The following is a 15,613-nucleotide window of genomic DNA, read 5'->3' on the forward strand; positions in this document are numbered from 1 at the left end:
GAAAAAACTGGGGAAACAAACGAATTGAAGCACTTGCTTATTATGCAGCTCATTTACGATGAGGAGGCCCAGGCGATTCTCACAATTCCCTTCTGGGTCTCTCAGGCGCAGTTCCAGTCTCTGGGTTTCAGACCTCCTCCGGGTTTTAGTCTCAGGCTCAGTCTCAGTCTCAGGTCTGGGGAATCGGAAGTTAAGCTAAACAAATAAGCGGCGTGTAAATGAACTCTGGTGAAGGGTTTTGCTACCAGTCTGACCTATTATTGACTGCCAGCCTAGCAATCGATAAAGAAAAGTATTCTTGGGGGAGTTTGAGTTCTGTTTCTTTTCTGGGAGTTCATTCGTACGAGTAAGTATTTGGGTTTTTTAGGCCCATAAACGGGTGCCATTTGATAAGAACACAGCAAACAGCTGTTGGGGGCATCTATCATATGTTGAGGCTTATCGTTTGACATGGGAATATCCGGTACCTGGAACACCACGAGCAGCCCTCGCCCCAGGGTCTGTAGGGGTTCAATAAACTTGTTGAGCCTCAAAAAGTTGCATCCACCAGCGAAACGAAACGAATTCATGAAACTGGCCTCCTCAGAAAGGGATAAAGGCGGAGCACGCGGTGGCTGTGGCCAGGCGGTGAGTGGTCTGGTCTGTCTCTGTCCTGGACAGACTGTGGTCCAGCGATACACTTAATTTTGACAGATTACATCTCATTATGTACACCTCGCGGCCGAAAGTGGAAGGCAGGCGAACAGACCCAGACAGGAGGCAAAACGAGTTCGGGCAACAGTTTGAGAGTTACTGTGGCTGTGGCTCTGGCGACTGAGATTGATGGCCAGATATTGGCTTTGCATAATAATGCGGTGATCTGGAAGAAACTGGGCTGGCAGGGCTGTCTGCCCCAGCATCGAATCGATCTGAGTTATGGACACTTGAAATTAATTCCTCTTCTCACTGGCCAAAGCGAAATTATTTGGCATCTAGCTAGCGATCGATCGCAATAAAATGCCCAACTTTTTCCACATTGTTTATGGCCCAGCGAATTGAAGTTCATTTATAAGGCAATTTAAAATCAATTTAAGTGTTGCATGTGCTGTTAATTTATCAAGACAAGACCGGAGTCCACAGAACAGAACAATCCCCGAGAAGCAGAACCAGCTCCGTCCTTCCCCATCTCCCAGTAGACGTAGACAGACACCAGAAGCAACGGAGTCAAGAGTTTTCAACAGTCCCATCATCATGGGCAATTAATTAAAAATTGAGCAGGGAAAACGCTCCAGCAACTGGGAGCTGCGGCTGGGGCGTGCTGGCATTATGATTTTTTCATTGATACAAATATCGTGGGGCAGTCCTCCTTCAGAGACTCCTTCTGTCTGATGGCCCAACTCCTATTTTTATGTGCTGCCCCTTAATAGACACAAATTTATCAGTTTTGTGCGTGCGTGAGGCTTAAGTTTGGTGGAGGTGTTGAGTCGCCCAGGAAGGAAATGCTATTTGGACTATCAAAATATATATAATTTATTAGAAGAAAATACAGACTACCTTACACTGGACTTAAACAAGAATTCTATTTCATAATGAGGATGGATGGATGGATCACAGTTTTGCTCCTCTTCCTATGTAAAACCTACAGGCAGTAGACCAAAGTCCAGAACAGGGCATTGAACAATATGAATGCCAGTGGAAAGACGAAACGCATCTTGCGATCTATCCACAGGGATACCTCCTTGGGTGTCATGGTGGCGAATGTCTGGGCAGGCTTCTCCTTTTCCGAATCGGTCAGATTTGCCGTCGAGGCAGAGCCCATTTCCGATTCCGCAAGACTTACGGAGGAGTTCTCGCGACTGAGACCGCCATTGCCGATGATGATGGGGGTTTCAATGGTGATGACGGTGTTGTTCGCACCACAGCCCTTGTCCATGCTGGTGGTGCTTTGGCTGCGATTGTAGCCCCGGCGGTTGCGCTTCAGATTTGGGACAAATGTCGACTTGACAATGTATTTGGTGGTGCGTTTCTTCAGCTCCAGGTTGTTGTTGCGCCGCCAGATGGTGTTGACGAAGGCGAACTCGACGAGGCTGCCAAAGATGAAGATGGTGCAGACCAAGAACCACACCTCCGACATTGTGACATAGCTAACCTTCGACAGGTTGTTCTCCTGCGACAGCGAGAGTGTGATGAACGACAGCAGGGTGGTGCAACCGAGGGTGGTGCGTGCCGGTGTCTGATCGGCCTGCAGCCAGAAGGTCACCCACGAGATGGTCACAATCATGATCGAGGGCAGGAAGTAGTCAATCACGTAGTAGCCCACCTCTCGGGTCAGCAGCACCGTGAAGCTCAGGGTGCTGTAGTTTCCCTCCAATGCACCGTGGGACATGGAAATCTCGTCTGAGACTACGATGGACTCATTATACAGCGATCCGATAAGATTGTATTCCGTCAGCTGCAGCTGACTGTCGAAGCTGACGGGATTCGTAACCTCCCAGTGGAGCTGCAGCACCGAGGTGTTGTACATCCAGCTCTCCAGGATGGTGGTGCACTTCTGCTCATCGAATGGGAACTTCTGGAAGTTCATCCAACAGTAGAGCGTCGCCTGGATCCGCGTCGAAATGAGCACAGTCCCATCGGGATAAATGGTCGTCAGCATATCCTTCTCGTTGGTACCCAGCACAGTGGAGCTCTGCTCGTTCGCCAGAAAGATGTGCGGCACCCACAGCGACTGCCTGAGAATCGCCTGCCCCATCACGGGCTGTTTCCGACTGGGCGCATAGGTGGTGAATGCCAATCGAGGATCCACGTAGCGGAACTGCAGCAGTCCCTGCACCATGAACTGCAGGTCGCTCGAGTCCAGGTTCTTCAGCACATATATGTAGAATCGCGCGTACACATCCACGGGATCTGAATCCCCGCTATCCGAAAGGGTGGTGGGTGGTTCCAGGCGATCGTAGCGACAACTGTCGGTCAGGCGAGCGATTAGCTCCGTTTGGGTCAGCGAATCGGCATTGGACAACGAGGGACAAGTGCTTAAAGATGGGGACTCCGTGAGGTTGACTGTGATGTTGTAAGCGTCTGGGTTAGAAGACGAAGCCAGCATAATGGAACCATTGCCAGCTGTAGGGATAAACAGGGAAAAAGAACATTATATAAGGAAAATATAGAAATTTCACATCAGTTAGCGAAGCAATCAACAAGCAAAATTATGAAATTGTATAGGTTCTAAGGTCAACCTCGTAGAACTAGTAGATAAAAGCTCTTGTGAAATTATTTTATAGAACCATAACAAATGGATAACAAATTATCTTGAGTGTTCTGAAAAAAATTGGAGAACGGAAATACTATTTTCGAATTTAATCAATAAGCATAAATAAGGATAAAATCTTTCAATTTTATGAAAAGCTCCATCAATAATTGTATTCGATTAATGGAAATCCCTGTCCACCAATTGCATAATATCCTTTGAGTCCAAAGGACTCATAAAGGACCATCCGACCTACCCAAATTCATCTGCAGATGGCTTAGATCCAATGCGCTTGCTGTCGCTAATCTCAGCCAACAGATCAGACCCAGTGACACGAGAATATCCACTTCTCTCTGAGTCATATTTAGCACAGAACTCTTTTTTCTTTTATCACGAGAAATTAATTAGATTTTCTTTTTCTTTTTTTTTGCCCGCTGCGTATTCGCGGCCAGCCGCTTGGCCTTTTCTCGTTGGACTATTCTTTCGGATGGATTCGCGGTGCCGTGCGGTTCGGGTCCCCTGTTCGTTCTGCGTAATATCTATTACTAACTTATTTATTTTAATTGGTGGGGGCTTTTAATTCATTTGCCACTCATGACAGCTTGTTCAGGCAATTATTGTTCCGGGGAGCGCGGTGTTGGCGTCTCTTCTGTTATCTGTTTCTGGCCAAAAGCGAACACATGAGTAAATCGCTTCTAAGTACGGCTCTCAGCCGAGTGGAGAGTGCCTCATAGAGACGAGGGCTTTTCCCTCACCTGCTATGTAATGCCGCTAATTGCTGTTATCACTAGAGAGAGAGAAAGAGCGAAATGTTTGCTCATGTCTCTGACTTTTTGATTAAGTGGCCAACGCCACCGACCGCCGACCGCCGACTGCCGACTAGCGACTAGCGACCTGTCCGACGCCTCATTCACGCCGACAGAGGATGAGTGCAGAGGCACCTTTTGTTTTATTTATATACCAAAAGATATAAGCTGTCGCACTTCAGTTCATTTCGGACTCTTAACTTTTTTTGCAATCGCATAATTGATGATGACCTGTTGTCAGAGGTGGTGGCTCGATGATGGTTTATTTTTGGCCATAAATACTCGCATTTCTGCAATTTCGATGGGTCGATGGGTATTTGATCATGGGACTAGAGGAAGTAAATGAGTTGATGACGGGACCACTTGACAAAACCCCCACCCGACAAACGGCTTAATCTTTCTTTGATTTGTTACCAACTGAGGAATCTTATGTCTCATCTGTGCAGCATCTTTAGGAATTGAAGTCTACATCAGGGGCGTCGTGGTGCTTCACTCCCTGCCCTGCCCAGCCCTGCTCCACCTCCACATTGTCTGTGTTGGCCCGCCCCCTCATCAGCACTTTAATCAACCGTTTCCCCGCCCACTTTTACCAAGAACAACAACCGCCACCCGCTGTTTGGTTCATGATACCCATAAAAATTTATGGCTACAACACACAGACACAGGGAAAAACTACGACGAAGTACATTACGCATCGCTGCTATTGCTGCTGTTGCATCCACTCTTACATCACTCCACTCTCCGCAGCACCATTAGGGCTCCACCCCCCCTCCGCCACTCCTCTAATGCACTTTTAGATTCTCTCTTTCGTCAGGCCTCAGCTGCCCCTGGCACATCCATCCCTCATGTGGCACGTGGCACGTACCAGTGCGTCGTAGATAACTAAAAATCAAACAATTTTAACCAGAAATGGGGTGGAGTTTTATGCGAGTATAAAAATAGAGGATGTATGTACATAGGTCCTAAATAGATGACTATATCAAGTGTTTACCTGTTTATCGAAACGAATCAGAAATTAGAGTGCCAATTATTAATTTTTCCAACGCAAAGTGACTCTGATAAGAAATACGTATGGGGTACGTGCATCTTTTGATGTTTATATAGATCTGTTTATATAATCTAGAGACTCGATTTACCATCTATAGAAGAAGATACCCTTGATTTCAGTATTCCAACATCTTTCGTTCAGAGTCTTATTGGAATCCCAGCATTATTATAGCTAGAATGAAGAGAAATATGTCTGTGGTCTCTCTGTGCACTCTCTCTCTCTCTCTCTTACAGAGTAGTTTAGCAGTACTCAAAGAGAGGGCATCAACGGCTCTTCTACGCTACAGCTACGAGGTATCTAGCGCCAGGCCAATCCAATAAATGTGCCATATAAATCGAATGATTGTACTCATCATATTCTTGATATTCCCTCCCATCGAGTAAGGGTATTCGTCCACACGCCTCAACATTGCAAATTGAAATGTTTACAAGCTCATTCCACAGCACTCTGCGGCGATTTCACCCAAAGTGGGCGTGAAAGTGGCGTTGATTAGATTATGAATCCAAACGTGAATGACTGTCAACGTCAGTAGAGGAGAGTAACAGTAGCATTGGGTAGCCGTAACAGTAGCGCAGTGGCTGGGAAACTTCAAATCAATTAAATTCAATCACTGCCATGCATAAACTAAGCCATAAAACCGCTGAAATCCGTTCCACTATTTAATCACCTTTCTCTGTCTGTAATCTCAGACCTCAGTCCATGGCGCCCGACCTGCGCGATGTTTTGCTTTCCTTTCTTTTCTTTCATATATAAGTTTTTTTGTTTTTTTTTGTGATGGGCTTTCTGTGCGCTTTTGTTTCGCCCGCCTGGGAGTCCGTGCTGGCGCATTAATTTAAGCCGCCTGGAACATAAAAGCTGCTCGCAAAACTAAGCCGATTTAAGAGCACATTTGAATTCAAATGCGGCACGGTGAAATAAAAACTAAACGGAGTTCCCGCTCCCTCCAGCCGCAGGCCTCCTGCTGCTCCGTCTCCGTCCGCTGGAAACGGAGTTTAAATGGCACAAAAACTGTCTGCAAAGTTTGGGGGTTCTAAAGTTTTTAGTTTTTGGGCAAATGCTGAAATTATAATCCTTTAAATGGCAATCGAGCGTTCAGCCCCCGGGGGACCGAAGATTAAGCCCTGAGGAGTGTTTTCTAATTATGACCTGTAATCTGATGGGTTTGAAGGGGATAGCATTGTGATAGCTGCTGAAAGGGTTCGATTTTCTTCGTTTATTGTTGAGTCTTTGGAGTCCTTAAGAATCCTGCCTGAGGATCAAAAATCAGCAATATGAAAGCCATTTGCCTTGATTTATTCTGCCCCCTCGAGTGCTCTTTCCCAGTGTGGCTTAGCAGTGAACTAATATTTATTCAATTGATCTCCAACTGTTGTTCTTGGTATTGTATTAACTTTATGGCATTCCTATCTTTTGTTTAACAATCATAACCATACGAATCAGTTCTCCTGACTTTTTTAATCGCTATTGTAAAGTATTTTATGGGCATGGCTTTTCCGCAGACTTCCAGGTATGTGCCTATCAGAACGCTCTGTTTTATTGCCCAAAATCTGCAGCTGGGTATCCCCGTGTCGAGCATTGCTTTATCAGCTTTAAGTAAAGAGTGAGTAATCGTAATTTGTGTCCCGTTCTGTTCTGTTCTGGTCTGTTCTGGTCGCCACACCAATTAAACCTGGCCAGACTTGGACCAGACGCTGGCGCTGGCGCTGGCCGCCGTCCAGGTTGACATTGAACAATGGCTCATAAATCACATGCTTGGCCTGGCAAGGACATCCTGGCCTGTGTCCTGGCGGCATCCCTGGCATCTCCTCCGTGTCGCGTCGTCTGAGTGTTTGTCAGGCATTTGATGCCGTTCGCTCGTTTATTACTCTTCAGCATTTACAACTGTTTCAGCTTTCAGTTCTGTTTTCTCCTCGGAAAACATTTCTGATTTCATTTCATTTTATTATTCCTGCAGTTTTCCGTTTCTCTTTTTATCAGTTCTTTTGTGTGTGTGTGTGGGCGGAAAAGCTTGTGTGCTGCGGAAGCCGCCAGCGTTATTTTCCGCTTTTCTTTTCGCTTTTCTCGCTCTGAGTTCGATTTTGGTTGCTTTGTTTCTGGCTGCCGTTGCCGCTGCCGCTGCCGTTGCGGTTCTCCTTCTCCATTATTGTTTCCTTTGATTTATTTTCGGTTTCAAGTGATTTCCGCCAGCATTCAACACTTTATGTTTGCTCTTCGGGTTGTTGCGCTTGTTTTTTCCCCATTTGTGGCTTTTTTTTTTGTGTTTTGTGTGTTTTCTGGCTGCATTTCCACCCAGCAAAACTCTTAGTGCCAACATTTGTCATTTGCGGGTTTCCATTTCAGTGTTTTTTTTCGGGGTTTCCTTTTGCACTTTTGCTCGGGCTCGGCTTCGGCTTTTGCTTTTGATTTGCGGTGCTTAATCGTTGGCAACGTCTGCGGATTTTGTGTGTTTTAAATGCAGATTCTTGAATGCCAGCATTCGGTTCGGTTCGGGCCATAAATTTGCTTGGTTCTGTTCTTTTTTTTTTTTTTTTGGCAACTCGCGCACGTAATTGAAAGCAGCAGGGCGTGCGGCTCTGGGCCAGGTCCAGGCCCAGTGCGAAGGCCGGTATCTGTATCTGCTTTTGGGCCACCAATTTATGATGGTTCAATGGCCATCGCCTGCATTGGGGCTATTGATTAAGGTTCTGTCCCTCTCCTCCTGGGGCTTGCGGCTGCCCCAAGGCTGTGGCGCTGCCGTGTAATCTGTCAAAATTGCCAGCGTTCTACCTAAACGGAAGTTGCAACAAAAAAGAGTGCCACGCTAAACTGGTTTAAGGCCACGCAACCTTTTCTTGGTTCAATGTCCCCCAAGCTTGAAATCCATCTTCTTCTGCAATTTGCCATGAGAATGGATTGCTGTTTGAATGCACTCACATTTGTATTCGTCTTCGTCTTCGTACTCGTATTCCCATGCATCATATGAAACGGAAAGTTTTCCAACAATCAACTTTCACAATTGAGTCCAACGACATTATCTGGCGTCTGGGAGTGGGGCTTTCAGTGGGGAAGAGCTTCAGCTGTAATTGATCACAGAGCGACAAATATTTATGCAAAAAAACAAACATAAATGTGCAACCAAACGGAAAGTACGAGTACGAGTATCTCTAAGCTACACAAATAAACACAAGCAATACCAAAATTCGTATTAAGCGATCAATAATCATTTGTAAATACGCCGCCGGGCGATAAAGGCTAGAAATATTAACGCATCAGAGGGGAGCGACGGAGGGAGGTAACTTAAGCCTGGATTTGGACATGGGCCTGGGCATGGGCATGGACATGGGCCTGGGCTATGGGCCTGGCTTGTTGCAGATAAACAATAGAAAAGCATAGACAGAAGGGTCAAACGCTTGGGGGCTCTGCTCCGACTTCTACTCCGGTCTGTGGTAACCAAAGCTGCCACAGCCATGGATGTGGATGGGGCATTCAATGCAAACGAATCCCCCAAAGATGAGAGGAGGATGAGGATAGCGCTGAGGCTGCCAATGCCCAATGATGATGATGATGATGATGATGATGATCATAGCAAATACAAATTATGGTAGAAAAGCGCTACGTAAATACTGCAATCATTTTAATAGACCAAAAACGGCGGCGCATAAACCATAAACCAAACGCCACAGACCACAGACCATCTCCTCTGGACCTCAAGAGACCAAAGTTTTCTTTCTATGAGAAATTCGAAGGCGTTCATGCGAATGCAGCGAAAGATGGGCACTGGGCGATGGGCGATGGGGATTCTTTGTGTTGTTGTTGTTGGGACTCTGATGCTGGCACGCGAGCAGCGAAAATTTCAGCCAGATGATGCGGTTTTATTACACTTATACACAAGTTTAGGCTCGGGAATTAGCGTAGATAAATATTTCTGTGGAAATTCCACAGTCCGCAGTCCACAGTCGATGACCACTGATCGATAGTCCATTGTGTACTTTTGGAGTTGGTTTTTTTTCTTTCTCTCTGTGTCTTGTGGGAGAACCACATTTGCGGTTTGAAAATTACAGATGAACATTCCTCCGTCCGTGGGTTACGATTGAATCGGTTTTTGTGCGGGGGATCATTGAGGATCATATCGTTCTATGGCTTGGCGTCTGGAATTTCGCGTCGGTTTCATGGCATTAGGATGATTGACAGCTACAAGCGCACTTAATGCATTCCATAGATGCTTACTCTGTAGTTGTATCCGTATCTGTATCTATGGCTCCGTAATGCCTCAGCGGCGTTCCTGATATAAAACAGATGCTCAAGAATTAACCCCAGTCGTAGTCGCAGTCGTAGTACCCCACTCCCCTTCTATAATTCAATATAGCAGCCCCCTTTTGCCGGCTGCTCTCTCTCTCTCTCACTCGCTCTCCCGCGCTTTCTGCTCTCTGGCGCTCTCTCTTGGGACGCTCTCAGCGCGCATGTTCTCCAAGTCTCCACAATTTACAGTTTGTTTTGCTCGACGTTTTCGTAACATGTGGGAAGGAAGCGGTAGATAAAGAAGGAAGTGAATGCTGAAACAGTGAAGGAAGGGAGGGAAAGGAATGAAGGTATGGAATACGTAATAAGACGAAAGAGAAGGGAAATATTGAGCTAAAAATCATCCAAAGCCCATTGCAATCGAGTATCTGTATATTTTAATATTTATTTATTATTATTTTTCTATATTGGATTTGCAGCAAATATCCCTAAATAATAGCGAAATTCCTATATATTTTCTAGGATTTTTCTAAGAGATCTCAAGAAAACAAATGTAATTCATGGTGATATATTCAGGTTCCTGTTCCAAATCTCTATTTGCGTCATTCATTCCACGATTTCGCGCTGGAATTCTACTGCCCTAAAATAAAGCCGTAAGGATTTAATATATTAAAAGAAGAATCTACCCCAAAATATATTCATATTTTTATTGCCTTTCTAATGTTGGCCTGAAAACATAGTCGTAGGAAATTCTTATACTAGTAATTATAGAACATATGGGCAGAAATCTTAAGAGACTCAAATATTTAATGTTTTCCCTGAATTTTCGAGATAGTCCTAGAACTCTCTATAAAGTTCTATGGCTGTCAAATATGCATATATTTCCCAGATAATTCGAAACATCTTACCTTAAAAATTACCTACAACTTCCACAAATTCCTAAGTGCAATCTCTGTTTCTTTTTTTTCAAACTTCAACTTCCATTGAGATCAACATCTCCGACTCTTGCCTCATCCCACACGTGCCATGTGCTCCGTGTTGCGCTCCAACTCTCCACACACATATTCTCAAGCATCAGAGACACCACCACACAGACAGCCGGCATTTGAAAACTCTCCACATGGGGCTGCTACACGGAAGCGGCAGCTCCAAGCGCGCCGCATCGCAGTTGCTGTTGAAACGTTGGAGCCAACGCACGCTTAGAGCGGCATTCAGAAACGGGACTTGGACTCGGCGACGCGGCTTCTCGTTTCGTTTACAGTTTCGGCTTACAGTGGAGTCGGTTTTCGGTTTTCGGTTTCGGTATCGGCGTCGGTGTCGGTTTTCGGAGTCGGTTTTTGTCGCGCCGCTTGATCGGTTGCAACCTCAGCGGTTTTTATCGGGTCTATTGCATTCGGGCGAAGCCGTGATTGATGGTCTGAACACAACGGACACGACAGTTGCCGCATCGGTCTCGGTCAGTGCAGTCGCAACAGTCAGAGGCACACAGCTCCATTGAACTCTGACCCTCCGTCTGACCATTTGACAATCGACAAGCAATCAAAACAATCGAAAGTGCAATCAAATATTTAGAGTGTTTTTGAGAACAGAACGAACCTTTTGCGAACAAATCACCGGGGATTTTTATAGCGGTCGAGCTACGAGGCTTTCATTATTTCCTATTTCAAAAAAAAAACATAACAAAAACCATTCAACGGAAAGATATATCAAACAGAAATACGGGGCAAACGAAGTTCAATTTCGCCGCGCGGGTTTTATTTGGGGGCTGTTTTTGCTGCCGCCTGTCGTCGTGTGCTTGGGCTTCATAAATTATCCAAACAGAGCGCATTTTCGAGAACGACTTGCAAATAAATAAGCATTTACGCTTTTATTATTGCTACCCAAACCAAACCCCAGCCCCCCCGCTCTCGCTCTCGCTCTCGTTCTGTGTGCGTGTGTGTGTGTGTATTCCTTGGAAATGGCTCCCATGTGGCGCAACGCTAAATAAAACCAAAGGAGAGCTCTCCGCCACTTAAAATATCATTTTTTGCATACAATCAACATACGAAGTATCTACAAGATAGAAGTGTCTGTGTGTGCGTGCGGGATCTGCTTTGATTTGTGTGTGCTGATAAACGGATGAGGCACTGTCCGCCGCAACAAATAAAATACAAATATATCCAACGAAAAACAACACAGAAATACCCGCATAAAGATATCAAACAGGTAAGCAGCCAAAGATACAAGTATCTCTTGGGTTGATGAAATATGAAACGGAAACCCAAAGTGCAATGACATTTAACCCTATATCGTTCGTACGTACGTATTAATAGAGCCCAACATTATGCAAATTTCTGTGCGGAGAGCGTGTGCCTGCATCCTGATGATGCTGCCACCATCATCATCCACCTGCAACGATCTGCATAATTAGAGTTAGGGCTCCACCACTCCTCTAACATTCTCGGTATCTGTATTTCTGTGTGGTGTCCCCGTGTATATGTATGTGTGTGTCTGTCTGTCCGTCTGTTGGGGTGTCTCTAACTGCCTCTAATGAATAAATAAGTGCCACTAATAGTTTTCGCACTTCCTGTTGTCAGGCCACAAGAGATGCTCATCAAATTGCACTCAGTCTCTCAGCTGTCCCTGTCGCAGTCCCTGTCTCTGTCTCTGTCCGGTCTCTGGCCTGGCTCCTGCTCGTATCTGGTCTACTGTTTGCTCAAGAATTGAATCATAACAAGAGGAACAGGAGCCCCAACGTTGCACCATCGTACATGTTGACAATATTTAATTATGAAACTGGAACCCCACTCTCAGATGTGGTTAGATGCGTCCTCTGGATAAGTTCTGTGGGTTGGCTGTAGAAGTCAATTGCTTCATTCTGGCTGTTGTATGCAGATCTCCCAACATTACTATATCTATCGCTAACGCAGAGTCCAGGTAAAAGCACACTCTTTGCTGCTAAGCCACGCTGGAAAAAGGAGAGCAAGGGTATCTCAGGCGTCGGCTTATACATTTACCATGCTCTCTTGTTGCTTTTAAAGTTTGTGCTGCTGTTGCAACATCATGATGACGTTGTCATAGTAATGTCGTTTGGTTCTTTCCCACACAAATCGCCATGAAAATATTTGCCTTATTCGCATTTATTTATTTTTCTTTTGCCATTCGAAAAGTCCATCAGTTCGGGGAAAAGTACAATTTGAATTCCGTTTAAAAACTTGAATGTTTCCATGGAACTTTGATTTGGATTTCAGGAAAGTTACTTGCTTTTCATCTTCGAATGAGATTTGTCGGCAATATACTTTTATTAGATTCGGATATGGCTGCCATTTCTTTTCGGGGCCTAATGTTTCGCGAATGAGTATCAAATGGGTCTGTCCGTGGCTGTGGCTGTGGCTGGGGCTGCAACATTGTCATACATTTTATCGGGTTGCCAACTTTTTATTTGCACCTCTCGGATGAGAAAAACATTTCCTGTACAACTATTTTGTGCAACGGATGTTGCCGGACAACCGAGAGACCCCATGCCACATAGATAGCCATCAGATAGACGGAGCCAGACGCAGACAGACCATACCATAACCAGAACAGATCCCAACGAGTACCCCACGAGTGACAGCCACAAGGGCCGCGCGGAATGACTTGAAAATAAATAACATTTTTCAAAGAATTTACTGACGGGAGCCGCGCCACACCGCGCCGCGCCACGCCGCGTCGCTCCGTTCGTCTGCGTCTGCGACTTCCTCATTTGCTTATCGGTGCAAAAGGGAATCGCTTGCTCCTCCGGATGGCGGAGACTCAGAGAGAGAGAGAGGGGTGGAGATGATGGAGCTATCGTCTGCGCTTGATTTCACTCACGCATTTGCCTCCATCAACTTTTAATTAGTTGTAATTTGTAAATTGTGGATTCAACGTCAAACGGCCACGACCACGCAGCCAGAGTCGGAAGATGTCGCGCGCACAAGTCTTTGAAGCAGCCGCCACCCCGTGGCATGGCATGGGGGCTGTCTGATGATGATGTTCCGCAGTGCCACACAGTCGCTGCTTTCGTGGCACCACTGACAGATTGCTGATAAGGCAGGCAGCCAGACCGGCAGCCCGGCAGCCAGAGGCCTCATCCAGTTAACCCTATCAGCCTTTCAGCCGCCTCTAATCGCAGCAACAGCCACAAGTCGCGGTCGCCTTCGGGGGCTCCAATCCATCAGCGAGGCGCAACAGCAGCTGTCAACCGGGTTGTTCCCGTGGATTGTCATTGGAAATTGGCTAAACATTTGACAAGAACTCTTTCGGTTTTCGGTTTTCGGTTTGTAAATGACTCTTTGATGGTCATAAACGGTGCTTTAAGTGGGGCATTGATTGAGGTAGCTGGGAAAAGGGGCAGCACTTACCATGTTTTGGGGGAATACTTCAATACTTCATCGCTAATCATCAGTTCCCATCATCGTAAATCAAAAAGATTCCCATTTGTGCGCCCAACCAAAGCCATCCAAAAGATTGTCATCTCTGCCGTCAAATGGATGTTCCAACCAAATGTATCCGCTTTTTTAATTAGCGACACTATAGAGAATATACTATATATAGTGGGTATATTATGTACTAAAAACAATAAAGTTTACGAGCTAATTTGATGGCTTTGGCGAATTTATAGACATTTGGACTCATGTGACACAAAACTAGCAACAAGAAAACTTTCCTAACTAGCTCTATAAATCCCCTGCCGCACCAGAGTCGGAGGCACTTAATTAATTTCTGTAAAAACTTTACAGAACAAAGGGCCATGCAACGTCCATGGCTAGGCTATAGCCTAGTTGTTGCACGTTAATTTCCAATTTGAGGCAAAAGAAAATGAGGGGAAAATAAGGTAAAAAAAAAGAACGAACAGGCGAACAAGTAATGTCATACATAGGAAACACAACAAAATCAAAGCCCAAAGACAACGACGACGGACAACAGTAAAACTAACTGCAAATTTGCTGCAGCCAGCAAGGGGAGAGGGAAAGGAGGTTGCACCAGTTTCCCAACTGCAACACAGAACAGAGCAGCAGCAGCAGCGACAGCGGCAGAGGCAGAGATTGGAACAGTTACCTGGGCGCTAAACAAAAAAAAAAAAGAAAAAGATAGAAAAGAAAAACTAAGAGGGAAGTGGGGTGGGGGGGAAATGTGTGACTCAAGAGATGTGGATGCTGCTGCTGCTGCTGCTGCTGGCTTTAGAAAGTAGCCAAAAGGAGTTGCAACAGATAGAAGATTGAAGCGAAAACCCGTTGGCAGCAGCCTCACTTCTGCCTTTGCGTGATGCAATTCCCGTAGAGTCGGGGAGCCAAAAGATTGAAAGCAAACGACAGCCACGTAACTAGAACACTTGACGATGTTGATGTGGATGCCTCAGCTGCCACGGCTACCTCGGCCGCTGCTGCAGTTGCAACTATTTCCAATTAAAGCAGTTACCAGTGACTCCAGACTCTGCCTCTTCCTCTGGGGAGTCTCTCTGGAGAAGCTCTGGGAGTTGGCATCGACGCCGCTTATGTGTCGCTTGCGCAATCATCATACGGCAACTTCTGACAACTTCTGCATCTTTGACTTCGACTTTGACTTCAGTCCCTCACTGTTTGATTTTCTATTGCTGGTGCTAGTGCTGCTCCTCCAATTTTCTACTGTTTTCCCCGCACAGACAGGAAGCCCATCTGTAATGGGCCTTAAAATACACACTTTATGCCTTATGCTCTCTAACCATCCCCCAATTAGAGCTCTGGGTTAATTGCAATGACGCATAGTTGCTCATTAGATTTCCTGAGTCGCCTCCTCGATGGGACCGCTCCCAGTTCTTCATGTGGCATGGGCATGGGGGCAAGGCATTCATTCCAGTCGGAAGCTAACGGCAGGCAACGCGGTTCGAAAAGCTAATTGATCATTAAGTCTATTTCCGCGGTGAGATGGCTTAAACGTAAAGTTTTCAACGTGTGTTCACCTCTCTTTCCTCACTTCTTTTTGTTCCATAAGTAAGTCATAAAGTGGCAACTTTTATGACAACAGCAAACTGGCCAGCGGACGAGGACGCGGCCGCGGACAGGCGCATGTGGCACGCAATCCTCCAGGAAGAAGGCTTCGCCTTTGGACAGCCGAATATTGGGGGTTCTTTCAGTGCAGGTAGATGCATAGAAATAGAGTTTTTATGGGGGGAGAAACAACATCAGAGAATGGGAATGGGTATGGGTATGGGTATGGTGGAATACGAATGAGCACGGGACGGACGGCCGCCTGCCTGCCTGCCCATAAAAGAAAATATGCTGCAGCATGTAGGAGAATGGAGAGGAAAAAAAAGAACTACAGAGCTGAAAGAAC

The 15,613-nt window shown here is 45.8% G+C and overlaps 2 protein-coding genes across 8 annotated transcripts in view; one reads left to right on the forward strand and one right to left on the reverse strand.

The window, feature by feature from the left end:
- Positions 1-1,484: 1,484 nt before the first annotated feature.
- pHCl-2 (pH-sensitive chloride channel 2) lies at positions 1,485-4,111 on the reverse strand. 2 transcript variants are annotated; one of them, XM_015183011.2, is made up of 3 exons: positions 3,483-4,111; positions 2,129-3,099; positions 1,721-2,066 (listed from the first exon to the last, which is right to left on the reverse strand). In XM_015183011.2, exons 1-3 carry the CDS (start codon positions 3,586-3,588, stop codon positions 1,869-1,871), a joined length of 1,275 nt encoding a protein of 424 aa, XP_015038497.2. In that variant the 5' UTR covers positions 3,589-4,111; the 3' UTR covers positions 1,721-1,868. The 2 variants fall into 2 exon arrangements, with proteins under 2 accessions (XP_001357942.3, XP_015038497.2); XM_001357905.4 differs by having other exon boundaries at positions 1,485-3,099; positions 3,483-4,109.
- Positions 4,112-11,212: 7,101 nt separating this feature from the next.
- LOC6896886 (band 4.1-like protein 4) overlaps positions 11,213-15,613 on the forward strand; it is a 60,798-nt gene continuing 56,397 nt past the window's right edge. For all 6 annotated transcript variants that reach the window (XM_002137040.3, XM_015183369.2, XM_015183367.2 and 3 more), the window contains exon 1: positions 11,213-11,503. The gene's annotated coding sequence lies outside the window, so the exon portion shown is untranslated. The remainder of the gene's footprint in view (positions 11,504-15,613) is intronic.

The sequence above is a fragment of the Drosophila pseudoobscura genome, chromosome 2 (genome assembly GCF_009870125.1).
Source record: "Drosophila pseudoobscura strain MV-25-SWS-2005 chromosome 2, UCI_Dpse_MV25, whole genome shotgun sequence".
Classification (NCBI taxonomy): domain Eukaryota; kingdom Metazoa; phylum Arthropoda; class Insecta; order Diptera; family Drosophilidae; genus Drosophila; species Drosophila pseudoobscura.